Here is a 27,415-nt window from a genome sequence, read left to right on the forward strand (position 1 = left end):
CGTCAAAAAGGATAAAGTAAATGAAATGTTTTGCCTTTGCCGAGCGGATAGGAATACGGATTCTTTAACCTCCATAACATTGAAAAATAAATAGCTTTTAATATTTCTAAGAGATACTAACTAAGAATGGAAACACCTTTTCTTTTTTATTTGTAAACAGCTAGTGTCCTTACATCCCCCACTACTCACCAATTGAGGCGTCTTACGGGGTAGTATGTAGATATACATGATAAGAGCATGGATTTTTACGGTTATTAGAGATATAGAACGAGGTCCTTCTGAAATCCAGATAGCTACAGAGGTCGATACTGCGAAGAAGAGACCGTTTGGCCTCTGGGGAGGCTTGAGACGAGGTTCGTACCGCCGGGCAGAAGAGGGTAAACGCAGAGGAGTGGAGAGCCCTTTCGACATGCTAAGAGAAGTACGCAGAACGAGAGGAGAGAGGAGACAAAAATACTGGGAAGAGGAGATAACGAAGAGCAGCCCAAAGGGGCGGGGGGGGGGAGCTATTCTTGTCGGACGCAGGGGCAATAATGGTATTCCGCCGAGGGATGGGAGATATCGGCAATAAATAAAGCCATAGAGAGAGGGGTGGGCTAGACTCCTGGCTCGGCTAGACTCCTTGCGGGGGTGGTAGGGCTGTTTATCATGGCCTTTCCCCACGGCCCGTCGGATGCCTTCCGAGAAGGGAGGGGAGGGCGTCCCTCGGCCAACAAAAGGAAGAGGCGGCGAGGCGCGCGGGACAGTGTCATCCCTACTTCCTCGAGCGCACAGCCGCAGACAGCCCAGAGACTTCAACGCGCGAACAACCCCCCACCCGAGACTCCAACGCCCGACGCAACCCTTACAGACAGCTCTCAGCCAAGATGCGCGCCTCCACGGTCTTCGCGGCGCTCCTGCTCGCCTGCGGCACCCTGTGCCTCGTCGGCGGTGAGTACATTCCCTCAATACTCACGTAAAACCTTAAGAGACGTAGTATCACGGCAGTATCATAGCGTCAAACTATATCCATGTATATATTGTGGATGGTGTTAACATAAAGGCGAAAAAAGAAGTCAAATATCCGTGAGTTAAGATAACTCATAGCCTACCGAGAGGAGCATCGTATAAAATATATTTGTGGCAGAGCTCTGCAGACGCTAGGATTCTTTAAGAGTTTTCAGAGAAGTCATTCGGATGAAGAAGATAAGTGCTACTTCGCGATCGTCAGGTCGTACTTTGAATACGATTCGAGCATATGGGATCCGGCGCAGAGATATTTTATTCATGGACCACGTAAAATAAAAAGAAAAGCTGCGATATTCATCAAAAACTGATTCGAAAGAACAGAGAACTTAAGTCCAGATTACACACGAATTAGACCAGGAATCGCTAGATACTAAAAGGCTTTATTCGGCAAAATTAAACATCATTTCTAAATATTTTGTGGAATACGGCGATATAAACTCATGTTACATGGGCCATTAAAAACAAATATCTTCCAGATCGACATGATAATCGGTTTAGAGTCTCACTATGTTTCTACATCCCACAGAAACGATAAAATAAGTGAGATATTTTCCGGTTCATTTCGTGGTAAAGAGATGAGTCTTCTAACAACATTGCTAACTGAACCACTACGTCCCTGAGACTTTTACTGAAGGATACCAATAAGTAGCTCACCCGTAGGTAACATTTATCAACCACGATTTATTTACAAATTTTGATCATGGATTTCCGGTCGTCCTATAGTTTAATTTTCAATTCTCTCTTCGAATTCTCAGTTTAATTGAATATATTTCATGGATACTACGATTATTTTCCAATATTTCATCACTAAATTGCTTAAGGGTCAAAATAGACTAATGATTGGAGCATGTCCAAATTGAGATAAAGCAACGTCGGTCCAACTTTTGACCTAAAGTTTTAATATTAGCATGATAGATCTTTACACCGTCACCAACGTCGGGTTAAAATTTTCAAGTAGCACGCATGAGGGTACACAATCAGTACAATTGAAAAGGGCACAATCAGTGTTGAGCCATCAATATCATCATTCCATGTTAATTAAGATAACTAAAATTGTACACCTTATCCAAGTTGAAGAACGAAAGTCATAGCCAAATATACTCAAGGGCTCAACAATAATCTAGAGCCATTCAAATTTTAATTAAGTTCGTCCTCTGAGGGAGGAACACACGCAGTTAAACATCTTCAAATAAAAGCTTCCTAAATAATGAACTACTAAAAATTACCCGAAAGGCGTACAAAAACAGGCCTTGTAGCTTACCTTACGCGTCAAAAGTTTTTTTTTGCTAAGTATTCCTCCGTAAAAGCGCCATTTATTCTCGTTCCGAGCATCTTTACGCCTTCAAGAAGCAACCGATTAAACAGCGCAGGCCAAAAGCCCCTTGCATTGAGTCACAGCGAGAGAGAACGTGAAAAGGGACGCTCACATATCACCCCAGCCTGTCACTTAATTTGTAAGGACATCTCGGAACAAGGGACAACGATCAAACGTTATCTAAACCACCGCAACGATGTTCCTCAATGGATTTCACAGAGCCACCCGCTGAGATGACGTAAAAGAAAAAAAGTTTGGTGTTCATTTCATTACGCATAACATCTTACGATTCACGTTCTGTTTCTTTCTCGGCGTACTACGCCATTCAAGGCTATTCCAGTTTCCCACCAAGGAAGTTATCTCATGAATGCCGACGAATCTGGTCTCGAGAACATTAGCCCAAAGAATGGATCTCGACTTGAGACCGGAAACTTCGGAAGTTATGGGATAACCTACCCGGTGGAAAACCCAGATGTTCCACGATTAGTTAAAAGTGGCTTCAACGCAAAACGATCATTAAATAGTGGGATACTTTCTTTATTAAGGATGGGATAAGATTATTTGAGAAATGCGATCAAGGCTAATCAGGAATCAGGTGGAAAATAAAAATCGTGCACATTAGTCTTTCCCTACTAATTGAGGAATTAGATTCCATATTCATACGCGTACATACTTAATACAGTAGAATTTCACACATGCTGACGAAGTCCAAGTCTCAACATTGAAATAAGCATAGTGTAAGCATGAAACAACAGCCTTAGAAAGACGAATGATACCCGCTTAACCGATAATTATCTTTAAGTACTACTTTTTCAAAAATTAAGCCATTATTTTGAAATTTTCGGAATATATATCGAATAAATCCTTTCCCAAATTTAACTTTCACTCAAATTTTAAAATTTTATATCAGTATTTCTCATGTGTTAAATTTCTGCGTTTAAAGTCCAGGTCAATTTTGGAAAGGGAGCGATAACTATGAACTGAACATTTCCAGATGATTACGCAAGTTTTAAAAGGATACTTTAAAGTTTTAAAGAAAAATGATACTCCCGGTGGAATGATGCATCCTCTAAGCCCCAAGTCGTCATACCTACAGTGAGAAGCAAAACCTTGACATTTAGGGTCGTCGAGAGCTGCTGACCTCCAAAGGGTCAATGCGAGGGAGAGCCTTCGCGCAACATAAGACTGGGAAGGTGTCTCGGGAACCATTTATGCTCCGCGGGACTCCAAATGGGAAACCCGAAGGATGAATGAACGGAGGCAATCAACACGTGCATGTGGAGAAATACATCAAGCCAGAGCTTCTCATCGTTCGCATCATAATAGCACGTATCAGCTAATTGCTTAACATTCGATTCTATTTACCATGGCCAATTAATGTGTGGGCACATGCTTCATACCTTGATTACAATCAAGCAGCCTTAATTACTTTAACTATACACGTATTTATCTCAACACTGGGAAATATTTACCCCTTTCATTTTATTTCTCAAACACGAAGAGATTCGTGACGTAGAAACCACCATTCACAAAAATATGTAGCATCCAGGGTTGAACAATTAGATAATTAAAAACAAGATGGTGAGAATTTCTCAGAAATAGAATAATTTTGGAAATTTAATACTACCTTACAGTTACAATTGATAGCGTAAGTTTTAAACAAGTGAATATTCAAACACCGGTCGAGTGTGAGTGATGTGCTCTCTTTAAATGTATTGGAAATGTAACAGTCATAACTGTGTAATGATTGTTTCGAAGGTATTTTTTTTACATTGGAGAGTCAGTGAAGTTCTGAAAAAGGTCAACCCAAATTTGACACTACCAAGAATATTTCAATGTATTAGCGCAAGCTGCACGATTCGTAAAAAAAACTGCTACGGGCGAACAAATAGCGTTACACGAATTCGGGCTGGATGCGCTAGAGACTTGGAGGCTGCACACTAGGCTTAGATTGTTTGAGAAATTGAGAATATATATGTTTCAGAGTGGCACGTAGAACATCGTATTAGAACCCCACCACGTTTCTAGGTCCGACAGAAACAATAAATTAAGGGAGAGATATTTCCGAACGGATAGGTATGGGAATTCGTTTTTACCCCGAATAACAAAGGATTTAATAAATTCTAGGCGTAGTTTCGTAAGAGCATTTTATTTTTATTTGTAAACGGCTGATTTCCTAACAACCCATGCTACATCCGCACTGAGGTTGTTTGCGGGGTAATATGGAGGAAATAATATTACTTGATTTATTTACGATATGAATTACTTATTTAGCTTTCACGGTCATAAATTTTAGGTGCGTCATCGAGCAAAAATACCAGGAAGATGAACGTCATAGAAAAAACGGACTTGCATTGGAAAAGAGATAAATAAAAAACTGCAGTAAACACACCAGTCTTAGGGTTACAGTGCTATGTAGGAATTAAAACTTCATGCACTAGGAATTCTTCCCTCGCTTAAGTGAAACACATTTGTGCACTGAATTGTTGAGGCCTTCACTTTGTAGAATTTCATTATATTGGAAGAAAATTACTTTGCTTTTCTACAAAACACACACTTTATTAACGACTAGTTTCGGTACACTGTACCATTTTCAAGACTAGTTGAAATAGGTCTTGAAAATCTCCACTAGTCTTGAAAATGGTACAGTGTACCGAAACTAGTCGGCAATAAAGTGTGTGTTTTGTAGAAAAGCAAAGTAATATTCTTCCTACCATGAAACACATTTGTGCCTATCCGAGGGCTTCAGTACGGGAATTCGTTTTTCCCCGGCCAATAAAGGACTTCAATAAATTCTTAAAAAGGCGGCACTTCGTAAGAACATTTGATGAGTTATTAAATATTTCGCGGTCCATATGCTGTGGATTGATAAAACTTTTGATTTAACTCAAGTCATGTGGCTTAAATGTGGTCAAAGTTTCTTCCCATGAGCAGGGGACCTCTCCAGGATTTATGTGACGACTTATGAGTCTTAAGATGCGGGTTATCCCAAAAGTTTTATTAAGTTATTGACAATAGAGCATTTCCTTTTTATCTGCTAAAGGGTGGTGTCCTAACACTATCAGCCACACGCCTTTGAGGCCGTTTTACACGGGGCACGGAATTGCGCAGGTTAGAGCTGTACTTATCTCTAAAATGGCGTGGAATTGCGCGAATGCATGAACGAAATTAGAACAGGGGCTATTTTTCCGTCTCGCGTCCACGCATTCTCGCATGTGTTCTCGCAGTTCACGCTTTACACGACTCAATTTCGATTGCGCCTTCGCACGTACATCAGATTGCGCAATTCCGTGTACCGTGTAAAATGGCCTTTAGAGGCGCCTTGCGGGGTAATACGTACAGGGGCGCAGCTAGGAATTAAGTCTGGGGGGGGGTTTAGGTGCAACTAACGACGGGGTGTGTGGGGTATGGTATACCCACCAGGAAAGTGGTAGGTACGAGATTAATATATTGCAGAATTTTATAGATAAATTGTTCAAAATGGTGAGGTTGACGGCTTTCTGAGGGATATTTTATTAATCTTTACAATATTCTATTTTAAAATCAATCAAATTAAGCAATATGGGTTGAACTTAAAAATTTCTCTGAGCTCTGGGGGGGTTTTATCCCCCAAACCCCCCCCGCCTCGCTGCGCCACTGAGTACGTACACGTTTGTAGATGAGGTTTTCAACAAGTCATGGCAACAGATCGGTTGAGCGCGAGCGTTGCCTCGTCTTGAAAAAAAAGCATTGAAAACGAAAGTCCTCTCTTCGAGTCGTTCTCGTACGCTCGCCTGGGGCGATGAGAGACTCACAATGGAATCCTCACCTTCAGGCTCGAGCGAGCGCCAAGGTTAACGATCCGTCTCTTCACCGTCCTCAGCAGTCCGCACTCCCTCCTCGCTTTCGCTTCCTTCCGCCGCGTCGCTTGAATGAGGAAGCCGTGCGATCACGCCTCCGGAAGAGGCACGCCTATTTTGGAAGCCCACGGGAGGCTCAGCACGGAAGAGGGGACTACGAAGTACGATGAGGTACCGTTGCTCGCACCATTCTGAACTCAAATACACCCCCGCGATGAAATTTCCTGGTGCCCGATTAGAAATTAATCAGTTTTGGGGCCACAGCTTTGATAGTAGGGATGCTGACAGGCGCGTTGGGTGTGTTATCAGTGAGGAAATGAGGAAAGATTAAGTACCGAAGTTTGAATTACTTCTGTGACTCGTGCTAGAGGACATAGCCGCGAAATGTAGAGTTAATCCGTCTTATGAATTTAATAATACATATATTATTAGGAAGTACCCTTGCAAACGATGAGTTAACATAACCCAATATTGATAAATTCTCCACCAATAAGTTATTGCTAAACAGTAAACGCATGAGGAATTGCAAAACGCTAACTGGTAAGGCAGAAATCGATTAACTAAATGCGATGAATATTCCTTTACAGCTTCGAAAGACTCGTTACCGAGGTTACGATATGCGCTGGGTCCCACCATTCTTTTCTTTTTCTTTTGGTAGCATTTTTTCAATTGGTAGGGAGTTTCATATGGTAGCCTCCAATGGTTCGGGTGATACCATGTGATCGAATAATGTGATGGTATCACATGACTATAATGCGAAATGTATTGAAACCGGTGTTATTAGACGTATTATGGAAAATTGCCACCCAGAGTTATTAATACGCCATACTTCCACCAGATAGAGCCTGAAAACACTGGAATACGTAGGGAATGGCTGCCTCCATAAGGGGGCTGATTTAGTGAAGCCTTAGGGTAGTACGCGCGATGTCAATGAATAAAGGCTATCCGCGACTTCATTGTTCACTACACCTTCGTCCTTCCACGCTTCCATTATCCACCTCAATAATCGAACCACTGCAATATCAGCCAGTATCTCAAATTTGAAAATTGTACCCAAGTATTTTTTCACAATAAATACTTTTACTTCTTTAGAAACATTAAAATGTTAGCAAAGGTCTAATCCACTTCCTCCAAAATGTTCAAGTTCATAAAGCAAGTTTTAAACGAATAATAAAAATGTTCACACAACCTCGGTCGTTACCGAGGTCCGCACTGCAGTATCCCTTAACCATCGTCTGGATTGGTTGGTTATCGAGATATCAGTAGTTCGTACCGCTGCTACTTGACCGTGGTGAGCGCTGCTCGCGCAGCCGACATCGGGAAAAAGGAAGAATATAGAGAAGAGCGATATCAGCAATTCTACACATTGAGAGCGAAAATGGATCGGAGAAAAAGCTTCAGTGAAGTGGAGGGGATTTTCAAGAAAGATAAGTGGAGTGATTTGTAGTGAAATACAATTTTTTGTACTAAGACGAGTTTCAAAAGTTTGCCACACGAAGGTACCAATGGGTAATAATGGTCGTGTTGTGGCACAATATCCGCTACAACACGCAGTACAGAAAATCGGGAATGTTCCAAGAACTTCCAGCGTGACGCTCGCATTCGCCGATACTAAAAAAAAGCGAGCTTGGCCAACAATTTCGAAGTGAGAATAAACACTTCACAGTAGTAAAGACACAAGTGTGCTATTTAGCCTACAAAAGTATTATTTAGCGTAGTAAACAGCTACAGTGTGAATACAAGTTGGCTTGTTACCGAGGTGCTGACTTAAGTCGCATGAACGGGACATCATTTGTGACCAAAATGGAAAGAAAGGTAAGACCAGTGGAGAGGAAGGGGTGGGATTACTACGCGTATTCAATAAAAATACAAAGTAAAGTTGCGCGATCCATCAAAAACTGCTACGGGAGTACAGAAAGCGCTACACAGACATTAAACGAAGTGGGCCGGGAGTCGATAGAGACTCGAAGGCTATGAGCTAGATTGCTTGAGAAATTAAGAATGGAAACATGGCGACCATCGTATTAAAACCCCACTAAATTCCAACAAAAACGATAAATTAAGAGACATATTTTACCGAATGGATAGGTATGGGAATTATTTTTTTCCCCCGAACGATAAAGGACTTAAACAAATACTGGACGGGACTTCGTTAGATCACACCCTCTTTTTGTTAACAGCCAGTGTCCAAACACACGCCGATAGAGGCGGCTTGCGGGGTAGTATGCAAATGTAATTTCTACTTAGTGTTTTAGAGTTGCGGCAGACGGCTTCGAGCGCTCGCTACTTTATCTCTATCGACAGAAGTAAATGGACGATGAGGGAGCGTTAGACGTGTGGCGAGGGAGGAAATAGAAATGGTGTTAATAGAGGATGCGAAGGAAGAGGAAGGCAGACGCGCGGAATGTTTGAGTGGAATACCAAAGAGGGCGACACAGAGGAAAGGAATACAATGGGAGGACATTGGAGGGTTTGGACGGACTATGGCCTTCAGAAAAACTTAACGACGGACGAAAACATATTATTAAAAAGAAAATTGGGAGATGAACTCAAAATCTTTAACTTACAATGGAGGTTGAAAAAACCATCATGGTAAGTAGGAAGAATTATAATTATTATTACGTCAGGGTGTCCCATTCATCTAGACTACCCGAAATAACTTTTTCCAAATGCAAGTTCAAAAATGTGTCAAGCAAATGTTCATTAGCCGTCAGGGGGACATTAATCAGCATGGTTGCCTTCCTTGTAGCTTTGTTATTTACAAAGATATGAACAGGAGGAGTTATAGGAGAGGAAATGAATTGCCGAATAAAAAATATAGGGTGCCATTTAAAAAATACATACCGCTGTTCATATCTTTGTAAATAACAAAGCTACAAGGAAGGCAATCATGCTGATTAATGTCCCCCTGACGGCTAATGAACATTTGCTTGAAACAATTTTTGAATTTGCATCTGGAAAAAAAGTTATTTCGGGTGGTCAAGATAAATGGGACACCCTGTACAGTGCAACTTGGATTATTCTAACATCAAGGGGTCAGTTAAAAACTTAGAATTATCCAAAAATTCGAATTAAAGTTCAAAGTCCATAATAAATAGGTCCAAAAAAAATGAAATTCCTGTTTCCAAAGAAAACTATATATTAAATTGACACTCTTGAAATATAAATACTTTGATTAACGCTTTTGATTAACACATGGTGCTAGCTGCACTTGGCAGAGGGCACCTCTATTAATTATAATTTATATCTTAATTTGACAAACCAAAAATTCGAATTATCCATAATAAAATTCGAATCATCCATGATTTTTTAGGCATTGTTTGAAAGCCAAACGCTTAGGACTAAGAGAAATATTCGAATTAAAGAATATTTCGGATTTAAGAAATCCGAATTATCCTGGTTCCACTGTATCATTAACTATTATTAAATTATTCTACCGATTAAGGTAGTTCTCCATGGCGTACTTTAGAAGTATTCTTGCACCCTGCCCTCCCTTTTTTGTACTTCCCTCCTCAATTCACAATAAGGCCCTTTCCTTTTCATTTTATCTAAAAAATCCTTTTCTTTTCCTTCCTCTCCCTCGTTTACCCAGCATTTACCCTCCAACACTGTTTTCAACATCACATGGTATAGTAGTAGCTTGGTATAGTAAGAGCTATGAAAACGATCGCACTTTGAGCCAATGTGAGAGCATAATTCCTCGGTGCCGGAAAGGAAAACGTATATAACGTTCTACGTCACAGGTGTTCATAATCAGCCTATTTGAGGATAAATTTGTAAAATTGGAAGCCATGAAATTCAGAAATTAGAATGCAAAACTGATTCACTAACTCATTCACTGATCGACCTTAAGATTGCTTTGGTTTAAGATTACAGGTAAAGCTCATCCCAGAGTAGGTCACGGGCGTATTATCTCCACACATTCAGGGTAGAGGGGGGCTAATTTCAATCCACACGCCTACTCGTAGTTGCTCTAAAATTCTCCAGTTTGAAGTGCCCGAAGTCTTCACGCGGGATTTGAACCTGGGACCCTTGCATCACCAGCCAAGTATTCCACCCTCTAGAACACCACGCCAAAAGTAAATTTTTACAAAATGGATATTGGAGGTCGAGGTAACATTACTAAAAGTAAAACTTATAACACATATTATTTAATTAAATAAATGCTCACTAGCCAGCATCTTATCTTCACGGAGTCACCCGAAAGCACAAATAACAGCTTCACTAATACCACCGGTATATTCTCATCCTTCTTGGCCAGTTCCATATATTTCATTCGAGGTCTTCCTTTTCCGTTCGTGCCATCCACTTGTCCCTCGACGATTGTCTTCATCAGGCCATCATGTCTCAAGATGTGGCCTGTAAGGTTGTTCCGTCTTCTTATTAAGGTTTTCATGAGGCTTCTCTTCTCTCATACTCTTCTTAGGACTTCATCATTATTTTGGTCGAAGTATTCGGTCAAGCAATGATTCCAAATAACCTCATGTTACATAAAATGTGCACAGCGATTGAACAATGGCTATTCTATGGAGAACCCTCGCACTACATAGTCACGGCTTACGAACAGTGCTCCGTCCACCGTAGCGTGGATAACACGAGGACTTAGATTGATGGAAGAATGGGCTTTCTTCGCAAACACGTTTTGCTTGCCTCCTCACCCGTTAACGTGACCCTGAGACAATGATGAAGCCAATGTCAGCTGATTCAAAGATAGCCTTTGCATATTCATGGGAATTTTCAAGCCGAATCGTAAGACTAATTCATAGCCAGTCTTGTGAATTCATAACCGAAAATAAAATCGACTTTCGAGAATAACTATATTAATGAGGCACTTTCCTATTTCCACACATTAGGAAAATGAAATACTCAGTAATTTCCACCTTGAGACGTCATTATTGGACTAAAAAGCTTCGCGCAATATAAGATGCTCACTCGCGTGATTCTAACCGAAGGATGACTTGGGTAGGTAAGGGTAGAGCTCACCCCAAACTTAGCCGAAAGCGTGTGCATATCACCCATTCGGGCGAGGGGAGCCCGTTTCTTTTCCTGGGCTACCTCACACCACGAGGTTGTGTCCGGCAGTGTCCGACGGCTTTACCCGGGTTTGCAGTATAAATGAAATTAGGCTTAGCAAAACTTTGTCTTTTTCACTAGTAAAAAAATAAGACAACTCACGAATCAAAATACAATGATTTCTCGGAGCGCAAAGCACTTTCTTACTCCAGAATTCCAATTAAAAAAATGTGAATATCAACGCAAAATTTGAATTCACTCTTGCAGAGCATATATCCCGACAAGTATCAGGGAATAAATACCTATTATACCTATAAAAATTAGTATACATCATCAAAGCTTTCGAGAAGTTAGATAAAGTCATTCATACCTAGTGTGATCATCTGAATATGCATTTGAACATATACTCTTGTCAATAATTAGCCTGTATCATGGATAAATATGGCAAATTTAATGCCGCGAAATTCAGAAACCAGAAAGCAAAACTAAATCAATCACTCATAAAGCCATCAACCTTAAGGGATATGAAGTGAAACACCTTGCACTTTCCACATAAAAATTTATTAAACTAGACTCGACATGTTTCGCTGCACTGCAGCATTATCAAGACTCAAGATTACAAGAAGCATTATCAAGAGTCTTGATAATGCTGCAGTGCAGAGAAACATGTCGACTCTATTTTAATAAATTTTTATGTGGAAAGTGCAAAGTGTTTCACTTCATATCTCATAATGGATCTCCACAAAGTATCTGCCTCATCCATCCAATTCCTTTGTACCTTAAGATTAGTTTAGATAGGTGAGGGTAGAGCTAACCCCAACAATTTCGACCACACATTCTGCTCCACCGATTCTCACAAGTTGCAGGAAATACCTCGTTCCACCACCGTCATCCGACCGAAAAAGGCAAAAGCGTAAAAAAAAACCGAGACGAGAGAATTGGCGACGAAAACATTTCGTAGCATTACGTCAGCTTGAGGAATGACGGGTCAAAGTTTCTTTTGTGCAAATAAAAAAAGACGTCCAATTAGCGTCCTCTTCTCGAAGCGAAGCAAGATCCTCTTTAGAGGAGACGGAAGGAAGGGATGTTTGTACCTTAAAGGGCAACGCACCCTTCTGGACCTCCCGAAACCAGAGGAGCAGAGGGGAGTGGAGATTTCAACGGGCGAAGCGGATGCAATGAGATAGCATGCATCCCTTATGTGAGGTACGGCCGGGGAGCAGGGGATTGCTCGATAGGATATCTGTGTTTACACTACCCACACATACTACCCACAATAGTGATGAGAAACTATCGGGCAAAATCGATTTTTCGATCAATCGATTTCTAAATCGAATTGAAAAGCTCGATTTTTCAACAGGAATCGAAATTTGAATCGAAAGATCGAGCAATCAAAAAAATCGACGGTTATTTAAAAAAAAAACTAGTTTTCACAATAAAATTTACTTTACGGTCGAAAAACACTCTAAGTACACATTTGAGATGCAGAAAAAAATCCCAAATAATATACTCGGAAAATGCATGAATTTTTAGTCGTAAAAATATATAAATGCACCCACAGTAGAGTTTTGAGATTGCCACCAGGAACAATTTGACTTCACTAAAACTTTTTTTAAGGAAGATCAACTAATTTCGATGCTTTCTCGATTATCGTGGAGGTGCTTTCCAATTTTGCCGGCATTGAAGAAAAGCCTTTCGTTCGGGACGGATGACATTATCATTGGCCGGTAGTGACGCTGCAAAGATCAAACGAAATGGTCAAGATCGAAGTTGAAAATTAGAGTTTTGATCGAAACTCGAAGATAATACTTTGATCGACCTTCCTTTGAGAATGTTTCCGGGAGCGGTTGCAGAGGGATTGCACAGGACGACACCACAGAGTATATTCGATCGAAGACTCGCTCCCGCAGTTTGAAGGAAGGAGCGCTCGGATGTGAAAAAAGGGGAGGTTTTTCTCCTGGGGCGGGGGGGGAAGGGAGTTCGATGGCTGGAGGAGGTTCCTTGACCGCCGCTGCTGCAGAGGGGAGTCCTCTGGTTGTCCGCCGCCTGGGGGCGCACTTCGCAGGAGGAAGCAGCAGCGCATGGAAGAGGAGATTGCCTTGGCGGTGGAGAGGGGTTAAGGACCCTGTAGGTCGAAGCCTCCAATTCACTTTCTCTCCTCCACTCCGTAATTGGCTCCCCACCCACCCCTTGTCCGCCGTTCATCTTCGTTAGAAAAAAATCCTTCCTTTCCCATCTCCCACAATTACTCCCCCCAAAATAATTTACCATGGGGTCAGCTCGAGATTGAGAAAAACATGGTCTTTAGGATAAGTATTCCAGAAGTAGGTTTTCTTGGATGTTACACTATTACTTATACAACTTCTTTTAAGAGAAGGGGTAAAATTATTCTTGGATGTAACACGCCTTTTAAAGTAAGTGGTATAAGTATTCCTGGATGTTACTCTATAATTATACCACTTCTTTTAAAATAAGTGGTAAATCTAATAGCGTAACATACATGAAAATTTATACATAATGGAATACTACAAAGTTAATAATGAGTAAGTGAATTTTATTTCATAAGTGTCGTTCCGCGGTGTTTAGTAGATGCGACTAACGCATCTAAAAATGTACTCAATTCAGGGCAAATTAAAGCTTAGTTTGATAAATAAATCACTAATTGTGCGGGTGACTCCGTAAAGATATCACCGTGGATAATCCCTTTAATTAAATAAATCACAGCTTGAAAATTGTAAATGTATTAAAATTTGCAAGAACGAAATAGGAAGACCTCTGAGATAGTATGTGGAAACAGTCGAAGGATGTGAAAGAGAAGAAATAAGTAGACGTGAAAATTGACTCCAGAAGACTGTACGACTTCAGGCTTAAGCCTAGCTCAACATTGAAATTGCCTGCAGTATCAAAAAAAAAAGAGAATCGGCTTCCAAACCATTACTAACGATTTTAGGGGTAATAATGTAAACTGTTTTCATGGTGGAAATAAATAAAACTTATGAATTTTAATTAACACGACCCGGACTTGAATAATTTTTATCATCTCAAGACCAGCGGTATAACTATAGGGGGGGGGGGGGTGAGGGGATAGATTCCCCCTCCCAAAGCCTCACAGAAATAAATAAAAAATGTTAACCATTGTCTAGTTTTGACATATAATAACTGCATCCGCTTAAAAGTTTATTTTTTAGAGTCAACATAATGTAAAATGTATTTCCAGGCATACCATTTTTCAAAAATTTTCCCGGACCCCCCTGGGGGGGAGGGGTCGCCACCTGAGGCCATCCCATCCCCCCCCCCAATATTCAACGTTACGCCACTGCTCAAGACGGAAAAATATTGAAACCTGGATCGCGTCATAGTTAGAAATTCACAGGTGCAATTCGCAAGTTTTAATGACTCTAAACAATATCAATAAAATAGTAATAAAAATCTAAGCAGAGGAAAGTATTTTCGCGCAATTTGTGCATTGCGGGTGACTCCGCAAAGTTTTCGCTGAGGCAAGTCTCGGTACACTTAAATTACCAAGTAGATTCCAAAAAAAAAACAGTAAATGAGTAAGTGCGAAAGAATATGTGGTGAATTTCGCAAAATTTACAGCTCGTGTAAAGGCAACCAAATAAGACTGATACGGAAATTAAAATGGAATACAATCAGTTCAATCATATTTGATCACATTTACTTTTTAAAAATCAATTAAAGAACCCTATCTTTAAAAAGTAGCCAAAAAACAGTTTCCCCATATCTTTAACATTAAAAATGGTGCAAATCTAATTTTTTTATTTTATTGAGAATTAGGTGACAGTAAAAAGTAAAAAAATTAGATTCTATTGAGGTCGAAACCTTGTGTACTTGTACATTTTTGTCAATAAGTAAGCTGTCAACATAATTCATGAAGGAAGTGAGGTGTATAAAACAATGTTTTTCATCCTTGTTCGGTCATTGACCTTACTAAATATAAATCAATGGAATCACATCTCAAACTTCATTCAAGCACACACATTTCAATAATTCTAAGCCATTCTCCTTCGAAGGGAGAAGTTTTGGGTGAATATATTATGACCTTGCTCAACTTTATGATGCCGTAACATCTTTCACGAGAACTCGCTCCAAGTTCGCTATTTAAAACTAGTTTTGCGACAACGTCGGACACTCCAATAAATCGCTTTATCTAGGAGGAAAAATACGACAGCTGCTAGTGGACAAGCAGGATCCCGGGATCGTCTTTTCGCATAATCCCTGTGGGACTAAGGAGTTCGTTGACCGACTACGGCGAGGATCCTGATCGCATCACGATGAATATGTTAGCCAAGTACACGCAGTACTCCATATGCAAAATGGGAATTTCTCCGATAAGTCGAACCATCTACATCGGCAAACTACTCGAGTAGCGAATTTTGTAAACTCATTCAAATGCGCGGTGGGTGAAAAAACGCCTAGTAGCATCTTCATTATTGTAAAAAATATTGCAATAATCCTTCATGCCTTCATCTATCAATTTAATGTAATCATATTTATCCACAGCCCTGAAAAAGATATAAAAAATATAGCGAAACGCTGGAAATAAATTTAAAATTGTTTTTTAGAACCATACACGTAGAAGTTAATCAACGTTAAATTATTGAGCTCAATAATAAGAAAAGGTAAAAGAGCAAACCACTCAATTTCTTTTGACACCAAACTATAGATAAAATGTAACTAATCAGTAAACCCAAGAGATCACCATCAGAACATAAACGATAATTGTAATGATCGGTTGTATGAAACAGAAAGTCTGAGTGATTGATGATCGACTTGTTTCCGCTCAATGAAGCACGAGTCATTTGATCCACTCGGTGATTCAATCACTTTGAACCAATCATTCGCGAAAGACCCATCACTAACGCGTGCAATGTTCACAGAAGTTAAGAGATCCAAACGGCTACACATCTAAATACTACTCCGCAAGTCGCCTAAAAAGGCGTGTGGCAGGGGGTGTTAGGACACCAGCCGTTTACATATAAAAATAAATTCTCCAACGAAATTACGCCTAGCATTGATTAATGCCCATTATAGCTCGGGGGAATAACGAATTCCCATATCTATCCGCTCGACAAAATATCTCTCATAATTTATCGCTTCTGTCGGACCGGGAAATATCGTGGAGCTCTAATATACTAATGTTCTCCGTGTTGCTCTAAAATATATATATATTTTCAATTGTTCAAGCAATCTAAGCCTAACGCGCAGCCTCCAGCGGCTCCAAGCCTAATTCGATTAACATCTGCGTAACGCTGTCTGTACGCCCGTAGCAGTTTTTGACGAACCGCGCAGCCTTCCTTTGTATTTTATTAAGTTCACGGATTAGGTCTTTCTGCACCGGATCCCATACGCTCGCTGCATATTCAAGGTGCGGTCGGACGAGAGCGAAATAGCACCTCTCTTTTCCTTTTCCATCTGTAAATCTTCCCACAACATGCTTGTCGAATCCTAGCTTCTTTAGGGATCTGCCAAACATTCCTTATATATGTTCCCCACCGAACGAATCATTCGCGAAAGACCCATCACTAATTCAATGTTCGAAGTTATTCTAACTCCCAGTTCACTTCATCTTTCACCTTTATGTTGACAAAATCCACAGCATTTACATGGGGATAGTTGGACGAATTACTCTATAAATGTCCAGCCGTGCATTTGGTCAGATTAAGTTCGAGTCCTCACTCATGTCTCCACACATGTAAGCTGTTTAAATTCGAAGATATAATTTTAATGCCAGAGTGATAACAAATTTGATAGATCACATCTTCGTCAGAAAAGTGATGCATGTTATTTCTTATTCTGGGGAAAAGGTCATTTATGTATACAATGAACAAAAGGTGGCAGCTTACGCTTCCTTGCGGGACGCACAAATCCCTATCCCTGGAAACTTAGTGGTCAGACGAGTGCGAAATAGCACCTCTCTTTAACTTTCTCATCTGAAACATCGCCGAAACTCGTAAGTAAAACCCTCGATATGAGGCAAGGGCTCGTAATAGTTGAGGCGTGAAGAGTCAAAAGAAGTGTGTGAGGCGAAGCGAGAAGCCATCCCCCCCCAAAGCGAACGAGTCGTGACACACGTAATTTAAGTCAGTTCCGCACGAGTCGGCGATGCCCCGGGCAGCAAGAAATTAAATGTGGACGCGAGTGCAAGGCAAGGGAAGGCCGGCGCCAGCATCCGTCATCTGGCCGCGAGGGAGAACGCCACAAAAAACGCTCCGAATCTCCCAGGAATCTGCGCTGTCCTTGACGACGATGGATTCCTTTCGTGTTACTCATCTGGTCAGCCACCCCGGATAGCCGGAAATGTGCGAGACGTGACTCGCCTCCAGCTCACAAGGTGTCTTCCAATCAGCCATCGTAAAAATAAATATAAAAAAGAAACTAAGTCTCATTGTCCTATATTCACTACTACAGCATTCGTACGAGCAGCAAGAAAGATGTCAAGTATGTAGTTTATCAAGAAGGTTTGCCATTTATATACACCGAGGATGAAATTCTTCATGAAAAAATCATTTGGCTTACTCAGGATGCGAACCCAGATCTACCTATGGCCTTGAAAGAAGATGGTCTAGTGGTATAACTGATAGCATACCTGACCGATAATCGGGAGATACGAATTCGAGTCCCGGCTAAACTAAGTGATTTTCTTCAATTACACTCCGTCCGTCGGATGGAACGTAAAGCCGTGATCCCCATGGCGCCTTTCGTTAAGAGCAGTAATGCCGACGCCGGGTTTCTCTCCACCCTTTCTTCCATGCCCACGGGAGTACCCAGCGAGGGGCAGGAGGGGGCAGCTGCCCCCCGCCCCCTTAGAAGCAAAAATCGCCAAAGTCTTGAAGAAAAATCAGGACTGGATTGAAACAAAAGTTTTCAACAAATTTTCTTTGAGCCCACGAAAATGATATCCGTATAAGATGGGTAACTAAATTAATTTTCTTCCAGCGAATAATTTTAAAAACTAATAAAGCGCTGTTATAATTTTCTTAAAATGTTGGTTTCATTCACCTATTCTATGCTTAAATGCTACAACTTGAACAACCATGGCTTGCCCCCCCTCTAATTTTCATCCTGGGTACGCCCTTGTGCATACCCTTCCCTTATGGCGCAAATGACTTAGCTGCCGGTCGCCTTCCCCAAATACAATATCATTTTATGCAATAAATAGCGTCGAAAACGCGTTCATTTTTTAGTTAACGCCCCTGAGCCATTAAGTAAATGGTTCGTTGAGTGCTTAATTTAAACTCTGCATTTCTTCAGGGTTTTCTTCCGCGTCAGCTTGTTTGTAGACAACAGTTTCGCTGGCTATCCTGCCAGCGTCTTCAGGTCGACCTGATGACGCTGGCAGGATAGCCAGCGAAACTGTTGTCTACAAACAAGCTGACGCGGAAGGATACCCTGAAGAAATGCAGAGATCAAACCAACGCCGCGGAAATATACGATCTAGCTTAATATAATTTTTCGCTAATTTCTCCATAAACTTGCCCCATCGCCGATTTTGGTAGCTTGTAGACCGGGGATAAACGAGCTTTTCGAACGCATATTGGATGAAGAATTTCAATTGATCGATTTCTCTTTCTGCTTACAGGTCAAAGGATCACGACCATTCAGCTGGATGGTGTGCAGTATTTCGTGAGCAGGATGAACCCTTACTCACCGGCACTGAACTACTTCCTCGCCTACCAGTACTGCCGCTCCCTTGGACTCCAGCTGGCCTCGTTCGAGACCAAGGAGAAGGCGGACTCCATCACGCAGTACCTGACCAACGCCGGTAAGCACGAGGCGACGACGAAACGATTATGTGCAGCATACAGAACAGCCAAAAGACCTTCACGCGCCTCCTCCATCACCCACGCCCTCAATGCCACCTCTGGCATCTAAAATGGCAATTGGGTAGTTTCCTTCATCAAAGAAAACGAAAGGCGTTGATTGCGATTCGTTACCCACCATTAGTGTATTCATAATATACAAATTATTTGGTTTTAGAAATCCCAGTTTAGACGAATGGCAATGGTCATTTTTAACCGCTTTTGAAAAAGGCCAGATTGGCGCCCATGCGATGCCACTCCACGTGACGTCGCAGGGACCTAGTTTCTATACGAGTAGATAGGAGTTATACATCGTCTGAGGTTACCAATGCATGCATGAGGCACAGAGCTCAGGGAAACATATCTTAATAATCACCTATTAAAACTGCCTATGGTCGGAAAGTTTCCTTCGTTTGATAGGGTATTAATAATACTTATTTAAACCAAGCGCTACCTGCTAGCAGGGTACTCTGCTACCTGCAAGCAGCCTCCATCGTAGCGACGCTCATAGCCTGGCCCCAAGGTCACCTCACACGGCGACAGCGGGAACCAGAATGACGTCACACGGGATTTTCCCAGCATTCATACTTAGCCGTCGCGTTTTCGCGCGCTTAAAATTTTTCACTTTTCATTTAATCGCAAAAAATAGATATCGGCATTTAAAAATCTAAAAGTGTGAAATTCGTACTCCAGGAGTAATAATCTTTCGATTTAGGCAATAAAAAAATAATAGGAAACCACCCTATTGGGATATATACTTATTTAGCCCAGACATCTTCACAGAAATTGAATGAAGTTCCCCCCCAAATCAGGGGCGCAGCTATGAATTAAGGCTAGGGGGTGGTTTAGGCGCAACTAGACCTAAGGTATGTGGTATACTCGCCAGGATAATCGGGAGGTGCGGGGGATACCCTCAGAAAATTTTTAAGATTAATGGTTCGAAATGGTGAGTTTTATGGCTTTCTGAGGGATATTTTAGAAATTCTTATACTCTAATAAAAGTAAATTAATCAAATTAAGAAAAATGGATTAAACTTAAAAGTTTCTCTCAGCTCTAGAGGGGGGGTTTTATCCCCTAAAACCCCTCCGTCGCTGCGCCACTGCCCCCAACGTCATACTCTTCACTTTGAGCAAGTTAAGGATTGGAAAGAAGTAGAGCAAAGTACTACCCCTTTTTACCGTATCATCATAAGTCAACAGTCGTAAGATTGGTTTAACGCAGCTCTCTCCTATCCGCTAGCCTTTTCATAGCGACGTATTACACCTCTCTTGAAATCTTCTCGGGTTTTCCACCGGGTGAGTTCCTCCTAGGCCGACGTTTTGATGGTTGCCTCTGGGATCGTTCCTGGGGCGTGACAAAATAACGATCTTCCTCATCCGGTGGGAAACCCGAAAATACTTCATCAATATCATAAGCTGGGAAAGAACACCAAAATATTTCTTCTCTTTTACATCCTTTATAATCTGTCCTATGTAACTAATTCTGGGCCGTACTTTGCCCTTCTTCCTTTCCACCTGTCCTTCTACGATTGTTTTCCTCAGGCCATCATGTCTCATAATGTGGCCAACTAAGTTGTCCCGTCTTCTCCTCAAGGTTTTTAGAAAATTTTTCTTTTCTCCTACTCTTCGTAGCACTTCCTCATTACTTACTCGTTCGATAAATTTTATCATCATCTTCGAGCTAGGGGAGCTATAGACCCCTAGCATGACACGTGATACATTTTATACTAATTTACACTAGATAAATGGTAATTATATTTGGACCCACACATCTGCTGGGAGATTACCCCCAAGCACCCCAACTAGCCCCCCTTGTCCCTATCCTGGATCCGCCACTGATTATCATTAGTCAGCAATTCGAAGATTGGTTTCACGCATCTCCCCACTGAAAATCACATCAACCAGTCTTTCAACACTTAGATAATTCTTCTGTTTTACAATCTTCGTCACCTGCTCCATATTCTATCTCACCCTATGCCTTCTGACACCATTCTCCTATTCCACCTATCCTGCAAGAATTATCCAGGGCATCGTTCCCTAGAATGTACCCGATTAAGATACTATCGATAATTAAGTGGCTTCTAATTTCTTCGGCACAGGATACAGCGGCTATGACTTCTGGACGTCGGGCAACCGGCTGGGTCGCGACATGTTCCTGTGGATGAGCACGGGCCTTCCCTTCAACGTGACCTTTAACTACATGCGCGAGTCCAACGATGACGTGCCCCCCACGCTCATCGGCAGCGGGCCCGTCGCCGAGGAAGAGGGTATCCATGACGACAAGGCCGTCAGGGGACGACAGCTGTGAGTGCACATTATTATTATTGCGTAAAACAGAGGCCCACAATCAATGGGACTGCTTGCAACCGGATGAGAGCCTCAAACCAGCGCTAATGCCGCGCATGGCGGTAATCTGCAATATTTCGAAGCCTGCAGCGTGATCGATGGAGAAACATGCATGGATTGCCATCAGAAAAAATTCCCCTACACCGGCAATCGAGCCATGGAACTTTCACGAACCATGGGTACTTCAGGAGCCTGGATAGCGAAGTGATCTGTGCAATGCCCATGAAAGCCAAAGGTCCGTGGTTCGATCCCTTGTCCAGGGGAATTTTTTCTCATGGCATTTCTCGTATATTTCACCGCCGTACACGCGGCAGGCTTCGAAATATTACACATAGGTACCGACATACGCGACTTTAACGCAGGTTTGAGGCTCTCAACCGGTTGTGGCTTCTTTGAAAACCAATCTTCCTCGAGTTGCCATCCAAGATGGACCGCGAGGGCCTATCATAAAGAATCATGAGTCTCTGCGCAATTGCAATGGAAATTCAGAAGCTGGATGGCGTTTTGTTCTGCGAAGAGGCCCGGAAAAGTAAAGGTCCGTGGTTCGATTCCCGGTCCAGGGGATCTTTTACTCATGGCAATTCATGTATAGGACATTGCATTATTTTCACTGAATTTATTCTCGCACAAAGGGTTTTGTTGTTACAACAACATTTTCAAGTGCATCACGTGCAGCCAATTTCTTCCTCAAATATGTCCTACCGCTAAAGTGGATGGAGTAAGAAGAAGGATGGGGTTTGGATGTCGTGAAGTGGGAATATTAAAGGCTGTGGAAGAAAAGGTCATTTTTTTAGGGTCAAGGGAGAGGAAGGGGGTGGGAGAGATGTTCCAGGGGTGAGGGTACCACATGCATTTTCACTGTTGTATTCAACGTTATCAAATAATCTGGGATAGGGTTAAAGCCATCGATTATTGGCTGCATGTAGCTAGAGTAGGCGATGGCTGGAAAAAATAAAAATAGGAGTCACTTCATTTCTTGACCTTCATCGCAACGATAATTTAAAGAATTAGCTAATGAGCCAAATGCGCTGAGTTTTTGGAGAGAAAATAATAAGTTAACTCAATATGATTACAATCAGCGGTATTGCAATGGTCTAACTTTCCTCTTTCCTGCATTCAGGGCATCCAAGGACGGAGCCTGCGTGATGCTGAGTGCACCCGATCTCAAGTGGGACGTTGACGACTGCAACGTGGACAAGGACTTCATTTGCGAGCAGACGAGGTGCTATTACTACAACTACGGCTCCATCCCCGTCTCAGCATCCCAGGGGTAAGCAGGTGAGACACAACACGCCACAACATTTGGGACCTGGTGGACATTAATACTCTTTGGATTCGGACTACTCCTTCAACTCCACACTGTGACTCTGGCAACAAATTCGATAGAAACTTCAGCCGGGATAATAGTGGTGTTATAACAAGAAGTGAAATCTAATCATCAAACAGTTATTCAAAGCAAAGGTTTGTTTGAATGGGTGAGGATAGAGCTAGCACCAGGCATGTGAATTTCATGCAATCACAGTAGAGGCATATCAAGAGGATTTTTGATGGGTGTCCAAAGGCTTCACGTAGAATTTGATCCCTGGATCCTTTCATCCATAGTTTAGCGCTCAACCCGCAAAGCAGCCTTGCTTAGGGACAGATGCTGATGAATAATAAGAATAAGAGTGGGTTGTTGGGTATGCTATAGGAAGATATGTATTGACACAGAGAAGTATTGTTAGAACGTAGGTTTCCACAGCGATGGTTTGATCTCTGCATTTCTTCAGGGTTACCTTCCGCATCAGCTTGTTTGTAGACAACAGTTTTGCTGGCTATCCGCGAAAGAAGCACCCAGTCAGACAGCCAATCACAGTGCAGCTCCCATCCAGCTTATGGTATATAAGCACAGAAACCAACAGCCGACACCTTCGACCTGAAGACGCTGGCAGGATAGCCAGCGAAACTGTTGTCTACAAACAAGCTGACGTGGAAGATAACCCTGAAGAAATGCAGAGACGACACAGAGAAGGTTTACATGAATGGAATTTACGAGACTGACCCTAATCTTATTATTTTGTTAGCATAAAGGCCCTGTGGCTTTTGTTGGAAGTTACTTATAATTACCAATCAGCACAAAGAAAGGAATAACCGGTGAGCTAACTACACACCTTAAATAGTATAACTTGAAATGGGGCTAGTTCTGCTGCTCGAATGTAAGAAACCAAAGTATCTTAGCTCTGCTATCAAGGCACTGAGCTGGTTTGGCACAACAGTCCTTTGCCTTCCACCACTATTATCCATGAAGACTATCCAGTTTGCTTCAGAGTCACTCTTCAAACGCTTGCTCACTCATAGTATTTTGTACATACATCCGCTGGTAATCAACTGCTTCTTTAAAACAATAACATTTACCCATACCCGTCTTATATTGGGGGAAGAATAACTATTCAGCACTAATCATAACAAAGTCAAATGAAAACGAATATCCTAAATTGCATAATTTTCCCTGTGAATTTAAAATTATGCAAAGGCTGAGGTCAAGCATCAATTATTTGTTTTCCTTTTGGGAAATAATCCATCTGAGTCTTAGTCATTCCTCCTCCAGGGATTATTTTCAAGAGAATGAGTAATGTCAGCTTCATGAGGTGCACAATAAACATTGGTTGCCCCATTTGCTGATTTTAGTATTGGCTGGAACAAGTTAACAGTAGGCATTGTAAGGGTTCAGGATACCCTTACAAACAAAGCTCAGGTTGTAACCATCCTCCCTAATGAAATTTTCCAGCCTCTCTGCTACTTTAACCTGAGCCAAAAATAGAGATTTGTTCCAGGCTTCATCTCATGGAATTCTAACATATTGGTGAAATAAAAATTACTGGCAATTCTCCATAGATACTTTATAGTTTCACTACACGACCAGTTTCAATACATTTTATATTAGCTTCACATCTTAAGATATTAATCAATGTATTGAGACTGATTGTGAAGAAGTTATTAAAGTATTTGTAGAAAATTGCCCATATATTTAATCTACAAACCTCAGCCAAATTTGCAAAGGATTCTTGACCCCTCTTAGTTCTCAATGACCAATGTCTTCAGGCTAAATTTCAAATAGGCACAACATTGGAGCAACCAACATTATTTCTCCAACTAACAAGTGAGGCATGGAGCAGATATTTCTCATTCTCTTGGCAATGAGTCCCAGTTGAAGAAGAGAAACGTCAAACAAAAATGATTCAGATACAGCACTTCCAACAAGGAACACAAATAATTTAAAAAAAGAAACTGAGGAAACCTCCAGGAAAAAGGTAAACGTCCGCTACATTACCTGCGGTCACTATGGAAAAAGTAAAAAATTCTCCCTTTTTCTCAGAATTCCCAGTTCAGCAGTGCATGGCACATGAAAGTATAATCATTCCCATGCTGCAACAAACGGATAGTTTGATTCCAAAAGCTGAAATTGTGGACTAGAGAAAATTATGCAAATGAGGAGATTATTCCTTTGCTCATGCTGAAATGTGAACTCAAAATAGGACAGCTGGTATTCTCAAACTTAAATTTTACATTTGTATTCATAGTAAGGCATCCTCCGTTGCCAAGGTTAAAGTATGTATAACTTAAATGCATTGTATCTGGTTATCAACTTGTTCACCTAATGTTGGGTCATGATATTTTTTGTTGTATGGCATGAAATGATGTCATCTACAATTTATTTTGATACCCATGCAAAGGCATAAGCCAAGTAAACTAGGAATGCTTACAATAGAATATAGAAAAGAAAATTAAGAGTTCAGGTTTGGTGGAGGAAATTTTCAGGCCCTGATGCTGTAAAAATTAAATTTGCAAATTGTTGGCAAGATGATTGGTAAGTTAAAAAAATACATAAACCTATCTGCAGTAAATTCAAGCATTGTTGGCTCTAAGCTCTTCATGGTGTTCTAGATTCGTGGATATCTCCATCCTCCAGGTTTTTGCCACATTGGTTCCCAGAGGTTGGCAACAGTTTTTCCGGGATTCAACCAGTGATCTTCAGGTCTAAGTAAAGATGCCTAGTGGAATCGTGGCAAAACTATCACCAACCTCTGACAACTAACGCAGCAAAAACATGGAAGATGAAGAAATTCAAGCATTATATTCATTAAAAAAAGGCCGAGAAATATTCATCCATAGAGGATTTCAATAATGATGGTGAATATTTGCCGATTCTTTTATGAATATACACCCAATCTGCATCATATATAAATTTCTTATATAAAAGATAACAATTTTATATCACCGTAACATTTGTACATTCCCATCTATTAGGTATGTATGTACACAGGGTGGAGAAACATTGCGTGAAGAAATTTTAACCTTGGATAATTGATGCCAGTAGGAACCAAAATTACAAATGATGTTTAGGTTGAGAACATACCATTTTTAAAGTAAAGAAAATTTGAGCCATCCACTCTGATTGGCCGCAAGTTTTCCCTGTTGCCGGGGGCCTTGGATACAGGGCAAAATTGGAGCGCTTGGCTCAAAGTTTCTGCTGTTTAAAAATGATGCGTATTTCGCCCAAGGATAATTAGTGATTTTGGTTCCAACTGAGGGAAGCTATCCACAGCAGTGGCACCGACTCCATGGAACCTGAGCCCCCTCAAAAATTCATTATAGGTGCGAGGAAAAAATGTGTCAAGCTTGTCAATTTTCCCCGGAGTGTCCAGATATTCGAGTTATCTGGGTTCTTATGTTGATCATATGACTCTTCTAAATGCTTAAAAAACTTAGAACTCACTACTTATAAATTTCTCGTGGCAAGATCCCCAGTTTGGGCCCCCCCAATAATTTTTGTAAGTCGGCATCCCTGATCCACAGTAAAAAATATTTCACACAATTTTTCTCCAGCCGGTATACCCAATCTGCATCATATACCTTTTTAATATCTATAAGACAGCAATTTTATATCACCATATCATTTTACACTCCCATCTATTTTAAATGAATATAGCAAACAAATTTAGGCTTTTTTTTAGAAGGTTCATTGAATTTTGTATTGATCAGACCGAGGTTAGAATCCAGCGTGGCCTAATCATTTGAGTTCGCAAACGTAGAGACAGATGCCACTAAGGTCCCAATATCAAAGTGGCGCCGGTCGGACGAGAATCACCCTCCCCATTCTCTCCTCCACCCCTCGTGACCCCTTTGCAGGTCAGCCAGGAGAGCCTCGGGAGGATCCACGCCCACCACCCCTCAACCTACGACCACGACCCATGCACCCTCCACCGAGGCAGAGCCCGAGGAAGCAGTCACGCACAACGAAGAGGAGGAGGAGGAGCAGACCACCCCATTCTCAACCACCACGCTGCCCCCTCCCTCCTCTCCACCGAGCTTCAAGGTCAACCGGAGAATCACGATCCGTCCCCCTTCACAACTCCTCTTCCCCAACCTCGGCACCCTGCTGGCAGCGCCCTCGTGGAACCCGTCGTCTTTGGGGCCCTCTCCCGTCTACCGCCACGACCAGAAGAGAGGCAAGGGAGAAGACGAGCCCCATCACGAAGGCCCAAAGTACGTACAAGAGGAGGGCCCTAAGCAGACGCAAGAGGGGGCCCCCGAAGGAGACGACGCGTTCACGTTGGCACGCAAGGAGGTGGCGGACTGGAACGAGATGACTGCCGACAAAAACCTGGATATCAAGTAAGGAGAGACAGGAAGCCCGGAAAGGAAAAACCAAGACAGCCTCCAATAGGTTTGATTTTCGTGAACGAAGAGAAATGGATGACCTTGACGCATGAAGCCCTTTCCATCATCACTAGTTCCTCTCTTTCCTCAGTGGTGTCGCCACGGCATGAGTGAAGTGAGTCGGGATGTGTGTGCCGTTGGTCATTCCCACGCCCTCGGACGTTTTTGCAATTGGACAGACAGCTTGTAGTTTTTTTTTACAATGTGTGCATGACTGATCTCCAGCACAGGGGATATCAAAGACAATCCATACCCCATCAAATGACCTGCCATTTTTGTGATCTGCAACTTATTATTTCAGCCTTTGATCAAAGTAAATAAAAAAATTGGAAAGGTTATTTGAAAACAAAAATTGCCAATGTATACTCATTAGA

At 41.6% G+C, this 27,415-nt stretch overlaps 2 protein-coding genes across 5 annotated transcripts in view; one reads left to right on the plus strand and one right to left on the minus strand.

The window, feature by feature from the left end:
- The window catches only part of LOC124168780 (cytosolic carboxypeptidase 1-like), a 291,230-nt gene that overhangs the window by 91,473 nt on the left and 172,342 nt on the right, over nucleotides 1-27,415 (minus strand). The gene's annotated exons all lie outside the window — the stretch shown is intronic.
- Nucleotides 626-27,379, plus strand: LOC124168781. Of its 2 annotated transcripts, none has more exons than XM_046547081.1 (5): nucleotides 626-930; nucleotides 18,776-18,958; nucleotides 21,095-21,299; nucleotides 22,462-22,611; nucleotides 26,511-27,379. In XM_046547081.1, exons 1-5 carry the CDS (start codon nucleotides 867-869, stop codon nucleotides 26,998-27,000), a joined length of 1,092 nt encoding a protein of 363 aa, XP_046403037.1. In that variant the 5' UTR covers nucleotides 626-866; the 3' UTR covers nucleotides 27,001-27,379. The 2 variants fall into 2 exon arrangements, with proteins under 2 accessions (XP_046403037.1, XP_046403038.1); XM_046547082.1 differs by having other exon boundaries at nucleotides 22,462-22,619; nucleotides 26,511-26,622.

Source organism: Ischnura elegans, chromosome 12 (genome assembly GCF_921293095.1).
Source record: "Ischnura elegans chromosome 12, ioIscEleg1.1, whole genome shotgun sequence".
Lineage (NCBI taxonomy): Eukaryota > Metazoa > Arthropoda > Insecta > Odonata > Coenagrionidae > Ischnura > Ischnura elegans.

What these genes read in the sequence shown, in the direction of transcription:
- LOC124168781 (XM_046547081.1), top strand. Translation starts at nt 867, where the DNA reads ATGCGCGCCTCCACGGTCTTCGCGGCGCTCCTGCTCGCCTGCGGCACC. An exon ending in GCAGTACCTGACCAACGCCG is followed by an intron (nt 18,959 to 21,094) that starts GTAAGCACGAGG and finishes TCTTCGGCACAG; the next exon opens with GATACAGCGGCTATGACTTC. An exon ending in CCCGTCTCAGCATCCCAGGG is followed by an intron (nt 22,612 to 26,510) that starts GTAAGCAGGTGA and finishes ACCCCTTTGCAG; the next exon opens with GTCAGCCAGGAGAGCCTCGG.